Here is a 9,741-nt window from a genome sequence, read left to right as displayed (position 1 = left end):
GTTTGTTTTTGTAATTGCTCCTATATATGTATCACCTTTTTCCAAACTGTTTGGCAGGTGTCGTTTAAGCCGAGGGCCTATCGGGAACAACTTTTCTACCTCTACCTCATAGAGGTTAGGTCTGTGTAGACTACCTTACCGAGATCCCATTCGTGGGATCACACTAGATTGTTGTTGTTAGATTCACAAAGGATCACGAGCAAACTCCACCAGTGGAGCTTGCTCATATTACCAGTTCCAGGCCCAGATAAAGGAAGAGGGTTGCAGTAGGCTGGTAGCCAGCGTAAATCTTGCTAATTCATGACGAATCATCATAATACAGATTCATAAAAGGTTGTAGATTCAAAGAGTACAATATGCTTAATTCTTGAAAAAAAAAAGACTACTTAACTTCTCATTATGCAGCTTCTTCCTTGCCAATTCTTGACAGGAAACACTCCTTCTCTAGTAATAACTAGACTAACTTTGGAAAGTGAAGGGAAAGTTTACCATTCTTGTTTTCCATCCCTGGTACACTATTAGGAACTGATTCTTGGAGCATTGTCACCACTCTGCGCATTGAAGGCCGGTTAGCTGGAACATGGTTAAGACAACGTAGACCAACGTCAAGAACCTTGCATATATGTTCCTTGAAGCTGGAATTTAGATTTGGGTCTAGCAACTGATCAACTCCTTTCTCGTTCAAGGTCGTGCATACCCAAGTAGCTAGATCTTTCTCCCCGAATTCTGGACCAACTGGTCTTCTGCCTGTTACCAGCTCCAAAATGACCACTCCAAAGCTATATATATCACTTTTTTCATTCACATGAAGAGTATATGCATACTCTGCAATTAATGAATTTCTCTAATGTTAGTTTTAGCTACTTTAAAATGAAATTGCAATCTTTCCGAAAATATAAGCTACAAGTGCCACTATATAGATAAAAATGACTAAAGCCAGTGATATAGTTTGGACAAAGCAATACCTGGTGCAATGTAACCATAAGAACCAGCAATAACAGACATGGATTCGACACCACCTTTGATGGCTGCTTTAACAACTTTCGCAACACCAAAATCTGAAATTTTGGCTCCAAATTCATCATCCAGCAATATGTTGTTTGACTTAACATCACGGTGAACAATTGGAGGAACACAATCATGGTGCAAATACGAAAGCCCCTCAGCTGCATCTAAAGCTATCTTGAACCTCAACGGCCAATCCAACAATTTGGCCTTGCAACTGTGCAGCAAATCGCCCAAACTTCCATTTGGCATGTACTCATATACCAAGAGCTTGCTATCCCCGCTATCGCAACAGCACCACAACCTCACAATATTCTTGTGCCTAATTTTACCCAGAGTTTCAACTTCAATTTCAAACTCGTCTTTATCAGACTCAACAACACCATAAGGGGTTTCGTCTTTAACTGTTCTCTCCCATAGCTTCTTGACAGCTACTGCCTCACCATTGCTCAGGACAGCTTTGTACACTCTTCCTGAAGCTCCATTTCCGATCACATTAGCTTCATCTAGGCCATCGGGTATCTCAAATTCACTGAATCCAAGCTTATGGAATGATGTCCACTTTGTCATAGTGATTCCTTTCTTAATCTTCTTGAATTTCTGGTACTTCCAAATGAACATACCAATCCCGACAAGAAAAACGAAGCCAGCAACCGTGTAGATAGCTCTCAAAGTCCACAAGTATCCTTCATGCTGTCCTCTACCTTTGGTAGGACAAAGACCAGTAACACCTTGACACAAACCTGGATTACCTAGAAAGCTCTCTCTATAAACATCCTTATCAAAAACTGCAGGAATAGTTCCTGACAGTCGATTATTAGACAAATTTAGCTTATTAAGCTTCAAGCTTTGCAGACTGAGTGGGATTTCCCCTGAGAAGTAATTCCCAGAAAGATCAAGATAATTAAGCACGGGCAATGTCCCGATTTCTTCTGGAATTTCCCCTGAAAATCCATTGTTTGCCAAGTTAAGCTCACTAAGTTGCTTCATTGTGTGAATTCCCGAGGGGATTTCCCCTGATAGCTCATTGGAACTAAGATCAAGGGTTCCTAACTGCCCCAGATTCACTAATGTGTCTGGAAGTTCTCCCCTTAGCTCATTATGACTCGCGGAAAACTCAACTAAGCTCTTCAACTTTCCTATTTCACTCGGTATAACCCCTGAGAATTTGTTTCTTGATATTTGTAGGTTGGACAAATTTTTGGCACCGGAAATCATGTGTGATATGTTTCCTGAAAATGCATTGCCAAAAAGGTCTAAAAGATAAACCCGAGGCAAACTCCAAAACTCAGTTGGGACTTCTCCGAATAGCTCATTAGCCCGAAACCTGACCCTAAGTAAACTCCGGCAGTTGCCAAGACTGTCTGGAATACTCCCAGAAAACAAATTATATATCCCTATAAGATCCTCTAGAGCTCCCATTTCACACAAACTTTCAGGAATTCTACCAGAAAATTTATTGTATGAAACATCAAGATACTGTAAAGCTGAGTTCTTTCCAAGTTCACTAGGCAATGAACCAGAAAATCTGTTAGAAAACAACTTAAGCTCGTACAGATTCGGAGATTTAGCTATACTTTCTGGAAACAACCCTTCAAATTGATTCTCAAACAAATTGAGTGACTCGAGTGGCAAGTCACACAACTCATCAGGAATCGTCCCATTTAACTTGTTAGTCGACACATCAAGCCTCCTCAATTTAGTCAAGTTAGACCATCCCGCGGGCAATACACCCGTGAGGGAATTATTGTATAGCTCAACTTGAACAATACTGTTAAGCTGTAAAATTGCACTTGGTATTGACCCAATGAGACCATTATTGGACACATCAAAATTAGTCAAATGACTCAATTTCTCAATACTTTGTGGAATTGAACCAACAAGATTACACATACTTAGCCATAATGTCTCAAGATTTGTCAAGTTACCGAGTTCAGGAAGGAAGTGGCTTGGTGCAAACGGGTTGTAAGCGAGTTCAAGTCTCTTGAGACTCGTTACATTACCTAAAACTGCTGGAAGTTTACCAGTAAGAATGTTCTCAGTCAGAATAAGAGTCTCCAGTTGCCTGAATCTTCCAAAACTTGCCGGAATGTTCCCCGTGAAATAGCACCCGCTAAGATCAAGGTAGCTGCAATAAAAGATCATATATTACACTAATGAAACAGCAAGAACAACAAAATCTCAATGCCATGTTCAACATTTTTCTAAAGAAAAATATTGGGTACAGTGGAAAGGAAAATGGAATTATATGATGTGGGGAACTGAACGCTCACCAAAGTGAAATTTCAGAACAAACTGAGCTACTAAGATTTCCGACATGTTCAACATGTGGATTCAGCTAAATCATGGCTTACAGCTCTACATCACACCCCTTCCACTCGGGGTGTGGTGCTTTCCCTGACCATGCTAACGTGGGATGCTTTGTGCACATTCATTTCTTGGACTATCACTCGAATAAAATTATTATCTCAAAAGTAACTGGAATTGAGAAAAATGTGACTTTCTGAAACAATAACTCATGCTAATTGTACAGATTTTATCTTCACCTTAAAACAGACCCAAATGCGAATATATATAGCTAAATTCCAGTCCCAAACAAATAGTAGTACTATTTTTTTCAAAAACTTTAAACGAAATAAAACAGGGGAAAATGTGAAATTGAGCTTCGAACAGAGTTAATTACCTGAGATAAGGAAGATGAGAAATCGTCTCAGGAATAGTACCACCAATAAGGTTCTGAGAAAGATCAAGATACTTAAGACTCCGGCATTCAGAAATAGAATGCGGAAGACTAGAGTTAATGAGATTATTCGAGAGCGAAAGAGATTCAAGAGAAGTGAGATGACAGATGAAACTCGGAAAGGGTCCAGAAAGAGAAGCACCGGAGAGATTAACAGCGACAACGGAGGGATCGTTGCAGGTGATACCTGTCCAGTTACATGGAGTAGGATCATTTTCAGACCAAGTAGAAAATACTTCTTCGGGGCCGGAGAGAGAATCTTTCAGTCGTTGTAGGTATAATCCTTCTTGGTTTAGACCAAAAGTAATCAACGGGAAAGTGATCAAGAAGACGAAGAGTGGCACCTGTATCTGCATGGCTTTTGCATGCGGAGAGAACAGAAGAAAAGAATGGTGAAATGGGTGATTGATGAGGTTGTTAAAATAGTGTAAAAATGGAGGGAATTTGTGGAGAAAGAGATTGGAGTAGTAGAAGAAGAAGAAGAAAGGAGTGCTTATGGGGAAGTGTAGGGGGGATTGGGAAAGGACGAAATGACGAGGGTTGGTTTAATGTGGATAAATAGTCTAACTTGTCCGTTTATGATGTGATTATCCTCGTGATAATTTGTCTGTTATGTGGCCACGGGGTCACGAGTTTGAGTTGCGAGAATAACTTTTTGTAAAATGTAAAGTGAGATAGCTTTTACGGTAGGCTCTTGTGATTTAATCCTTCCCTGGACTTTGTGTATAGGGTAAGTTTAGAGGTTGTTGGTACCTAATTTGAAGACGAGTTAGCATAAAAGGACAGTCGGATGCACTAAAGTTTCTGCTATGCTCGAGGTTCGGTGAATGATCGAATCATATAGATCTATTGTGCACAGTCTCACTTTATATTTATGCAACGATTCCTGACTTAAACTCTTAGCTTTCTGGTCACATGAGAGCAAATTTATCAATTATTGCAAAGATCTCCTTAATTTAATACATGCACTAAATAAGCTACCAAATGGTTCCTTAATGTATAAAAAATAAGCACAAAAAGAAAAGGTTATAACTTGGTCAAATCAACTTTATATACTTTCTCCGTTGATTTTTATCTGGCACTTTTTGCATGACACCCTCAAAATAATGATTGATATTTAATAAAGTGTATTGCCCCTGTTAATTAATATTTAGTAAAGTGTATTAAAAAATAATTTAGAGTAGAAGTAATTAATATTAAGAATGAGACATAAGAAGAAAATTATCTTTTCTTAATTTATTAAAAATAATAAATAAAAATAAAAATAAAATTAAAAAAATAGTTACAGGTAAATTCGAACCGATGGACTATTTATATGTCCTCAACCACAAATGGAATTAAATGACATAAGGTTCAGTTTCTTTTGGCTTTGGGAATGGGAAGAAATGCAAATGTTGTTTTTCCCCAAGTCATATGGTTAATGACTTTAGTGGCAAAGAACAGTAACATTAGCATTGAGCATGTAGGTGTGGTCAAATTCAAAAGGAAATAAAGCATAGTATTTTTAGAAGAATTTTTCAGCAGTACTATACTGTAAAACTCTCTGCCACAATTTTGGTGTATATGTGGGGACTCTTACAGTTCCATTTCCTTTGAATAAAAAAAAGTGAACTTTGAATTTTCGAAACGAGAGCGGTCTTCCACAAAGACTTTCATTGGTTTACTTCTGTTTTCCCTATTTGTAGTAAATTTACAAACAATAATTGAGTAACGTACTTCTCTTTTTTCGAAAGCAGGCAAGCAATTTTAACACAACAAACAATAATAACATATCAAGTGAAATTACACGAGTAAAATAGAATATTTATTTTAATATAGTTGTTTACCTTGAAAGTAGTTTAGCCGAATTTGTAAACGAGAACAAGAGCAAGCGCGTGAAATCTGACCCTGTTTACGTCCATTACCTTCAGATTGATTATTTATTTGCTGGGAGATAATGCATAAAACATGAAGAAAACAAAGTAAAATAAAGATAACAAACAAATCGACATAACGAGGTCCTAAATAGTCCTCTGTCAGTGAGGATGACTTCCAGGAGAGCAAGAGCACACAGATAAGAGTTAAGAAAAAGCACAACTTAAAATAAGCACGCAAGAAATTATATTTTATTACTAAGAGTCTGGTTCCAGATGATTTACAAATGAAGGCGGATGCCTATTTATAGAGTACAATGGGTGAATAGTAACCTTGCAGAGTGAGTTTCCTTAAGAGGTCCTAAGTACTATAGCCAAATGATATGTTACACAAATGCATGAGTTATACAAGATAACTCGAAATTTGTAGGCTGATTCAGGAACTAAGTTTGAGATTTCAGCTCAAGAATAAAGATTTGTAATGAGGAAAAGAAGAGAAGAAGAGAGTAGAACATGAAGAATTTAGAGAAAGAAAACATGTATTATTGATTGATCATTTATTGTACATAAGATTACAATCGTGACTAACTATTAACAGAATTGAAATTGAACAGTACACCAACGAAACAGTATTAAAACTGTCTAACTAATTTGACTGTTATAACTACTTTTCGAAACTAGTTGTTGATGCGGATTGAGCTCCTATAATCTTCATTTCCAGCTACTTGATGTATTTCAATCTTTATTTTCATTTGTTGTAACAACCCCCCCTAATAAGAGATCTTTGTGCACAAGTATTAAAAGACGAAAACCTAGTTAACAAGGCATTTTAGAACTCCCAAGTAGCCTCATCAGCAGATAGACCTTGCCATTCAACCAAGACCTAAGCTATAACTTTATTTTCTTTCTTCATCGTCCTTTATTATAAAATACTCTCAGAAAAGGGATAACGGGGATGAGCATTATCTAAGATAGGAAGGTAAGAGATAGTAGAAGGTAGCTCATAACACTTCCTCAACAATGACACATGTACAGTAGGATGAATCTTGACAACTACAGAAACAAAAGAGTATATGCTACTGGCCCCACCCCCTTGATAATCTGAAAGGGACCATAATAATTAGCATATAACTTGTGATGAGAATGAGTAGAAACTATTGGTTGTCTGGAAGGTTGAGTCTTAAAGTAGACCAGGTCACCAACTTCATATGTCCTATCACTCCTATGTAGGTCAGCTTGTTGTTTCATTCTAAGATGGGCCCTATTCAAATGGTGCTTGAGTAATTGTAAAATCGTTTCTCTGTGGAGAAGATTATTGTAAACATCAATTGAATCTGATTCACTGGGAAGGTAAGGCAAGTGCAAAGGAGGAGGTCTGTCATACATTGCCCCAAATGCAGTAATATGAATAGCTGAATGATTGGATGTATTGTATCAATGTTTAATCATAGCTAAACACTTTGACCAATTAGAAACATTTTCACCAAAAACACCTCAAATATGTCTCCAAACATTTGTATAGTACTATAGTTATCCATCAGACTAGGGATGGTATACTGATGAAGTGTGTAGATGGACCCCTTTTAAGGTGAATAACTCTTGCCAAAACGTAATGATAAAAACATCATATCTGTCATTGGTAATTGCATCAGGTGGACCATAAAGTTTCACTATCATATCCAAAAATACCTGATCAACAGATTATAATACTCTAAAAATTCAAGTTAAGATTAGAACCATACTTCAAGTAGATGTAAAATCAAACATAATGTTTTAGTGGTATGGAAAGTGATTTAGACCTGTATTAAGGCAACATGTAACTCCTAGCTTATGGTCAAGTCAAAACCTTCCTTATTGCTGGATTTCTTGTGAAGCATCCGTCAGTAAGGATTCCTTCCACAAAAGCAGGAACACACAGATAAGAATAAATCAAAAGCATAGCTTAAAAAACATGCAAGAAACTATTTTGTATTTCTAAGAGTTTGGTTTCATGTGATTTACAAATGAAGGAGGATGCCTATTTACAGAATATAGTGGGTTAATAGTAATCTTACGGAATGAGTTTTCTTAGAGGTCCCTATAGTACTACACCCATGATATATTACACAAATGCTAGAGTTACGAAAGATAACTTGAGATTTGTAGGCTGATTCAGAAACTGAGTTTGAGATTTCAGCTCAAGAATATAGATTTGTGATTAGAGAAGAAGAAGAAGAAGAAGAAGAAGAAGAAGAAGAAGAAGAAGAAGAAGAAGAAGAAGAAGAAGAAGAAGATGATGATGATGATGATGATGATGATGATGAGAGATTAGAATAGAAAGAATTTAGAGAAAAAAAACTAATACTTGTATTTTGATTGATCATTTATTATACATGTTCCTTATTTATCAATGGAACAAAATTGACTAAGAGTACTACCATGACTAACTATTAACAAAATTGTAATTGAACAATACAACAACAACAACAAACTCAGTATATTCCCACAAAGTGGGGTCTGGGAAGGGTAGAGTGTACGCAGTCCATACCACTACCTCTAAAGAGGTAGAGAGGCTGTTTCCGATAGATCCTCGGCTCAAGATTAAAGACAGTATACAAAAGCATCAAAAGCAAGGAACATAATAAAATAACATAGGTACGACATCCACAGAAGATTGTACATTGCAAAACAAAGAACACCAAAGTCCACCTAATTACTGGCTACGACTCATCTACACCCTTAGCCCTCTATCCTAATGTTTTTCCTCCATACCTTCCTATCCAGGGTCATGTCCTTAGTCAACTGTAACTGGTATATGTCACGCTTAGTCACTTCTCTCTAGTATTTATTCGGTCTACCCCTACCCCGCTTGAAACCTTCCAAGGCCAACCTCTCACACCTATGAACTGGGGCATCTATACCTCTCCTCATCACAAGACCAAACCATCTCAACCTCACTTCCCGGATTTTATTCTCCACAGATACCACTCCCACCTTCTCCTGAATAATATCATTCCTAACCCTGTCAGCCCTTGTGAAACCATATATCCAATGCAACATCCTCATTTTCGCCACTTTTAACTTCTGGATATGAGAATTCTTAACCAACCAACACTCCGCTCCATACAACATAGAAGGTTGGATTGCAATTCTATAGAATTTGCCTTTTAGCTTGTGGGGTACCTTCTTATCGCATAAAATACCTGAAGCGAGCCTCTATTTCATCCAACTAGCCCCAATACGGTGAGAGACATCCTCATCTATCTCTCCATTCCCCTGAATCATGGACCCGAGATACTTAAAACTATCCCTCTTGCAAACCACCTGAGAATCCAACTTCACTACCACTTCCTCCTCGAGCCTCGAGTCACTAAACTAGCATTCCAAGTACTCCATCTTGCTCCTGGTCAATCGGAAACCTTTAGACTCCAGGGTTTGTCTCCAAACCTCCAGCTTATCATTAACCCCTTATCGCGACTCATCAATCAAAACTATATCATCTGCGAAAAGCATACACCAAGGCACCTCGCCTTGTATATTTCGCGTCAACACATTCATCACCAAAGCGAATATAATTGAACAATACACTAATGAAAAAGTAAAACTGTATAACTAGTTTGACAGTTATAATTACTTTCTGAAACTAGTCGCTAATATGGATCAAGCTCATATAATATTTATTTCCAGCTACTTGATTTATTTCAATCTTTATTTTTCATTTTTTGTATCAACACTTTCTGCAACAAGATATCCTTGTCCACAAGGGTTAAAATAGGGAAACCTAGTTAACAAGGCATTGTAGAACACCCAAGTAGCCTCATCAGCAGATAGACCTTGCCATTTAATCAAGACCTTAGATACAACTTTATTCCCTTCTCTATCATCTTTTATTACAAAATACTCTATAAACTATCAATTGTCTGAAAAGTTGAGTCTTAGAGTAGAACCAATCACCAACTTTAAATGTTAAATCACTATTATGTAGGTCAGCTTGTTTCTTCATTCTAAGTTGATCCTTGTTCAAATGGTGCTTGAGTAGTTGTAAAATCATTTCTCTGTGGAGAAGAGTATTTTTAGTATCAATTAAATCTGATTCACAAGAAGGTAAGGCAAGTGTAAAAGAGGAGGTTTGTCATATAATGCCCCATATGTAGTTATATAGAT

The 9,741-nt window shown here is 37.2% G+C and overlaps 1 protein-coding gene across 1 annotated transcript; it reads right to left on the bottom strand.

Annotated features, from left to right (window-relative positions):
• Positions 1–297: 297 nt before the first annotated feature.
• On the bottom strand, positions 298–4,302 carry LOC107878387 (receptor-like protein kinase HSL1). Its single transcript, XM_016725352.2, has 3 exons — positions 3,689–4,302; positions 966–3,133; positions 298–825 (listed from the first exon to the last, which is right to left on the bottom strand). The coding sequence occupies exons 1-3, from the start codon at positions 4,099–4,101 to the stop codon at positions 455–457; spliced, it is 2,952 nt and encodes a 983-aa protein (XP_016580838.2). The 5' UTR covers positions 4,102–4,302; the 3' UTR covers positions 298–454.
• Positions 4,303–9,741: the final 5,439 nt, after the last annotated feature.

The sequence above is a fragment of the Capsicum annuum genome, chromosome 7 (assembly GCF_002878395.1).
Source record: "Capsicum annuum cultivar UCD-10X-F1 chromosome 7, UCD10Xv1.1, whole genome shotgun sequence".
In the NCBI taxonomy this organism is placed as follows: Eukaryota; Viridiplantae; Streptophyta; class Magnoliopsida; order Solanales; family Solanaceae; genus Capsicum; species Capsicum annuum.
Note: the sequence above shows the minus strand (reverse complement) of the source record. Positions and strands in the feature narration are given on the sequence as shown.

What these genes read in the sequence shown, in the direction of transcription:
- LOC107878387 (XM_016725352.2), bottom strand. Translation starts at nt 4,101, where the DNA reads ATGCAGATACAGGTGCCACTCTTCGTCTTCTTGATCACTTTCCCGTTG. An exon ending in TCTCATCTTCCTTATCTCAG is followed by an intron (nt 3,134 to 3,688) that starts GTAATTAACTCT and finishes CTTTTATTGCAG; the next exon opens with CTACCTTGATCTTAGCGGGT. An exon ending in TTATGGTTACATTGCACCAG is followed by an intron (nt 826 to 965) that starts GTATTGCTTTGT and finishes CATTAATTGCAG; the next exon opens with AGTATGCATATACTCTTCAT.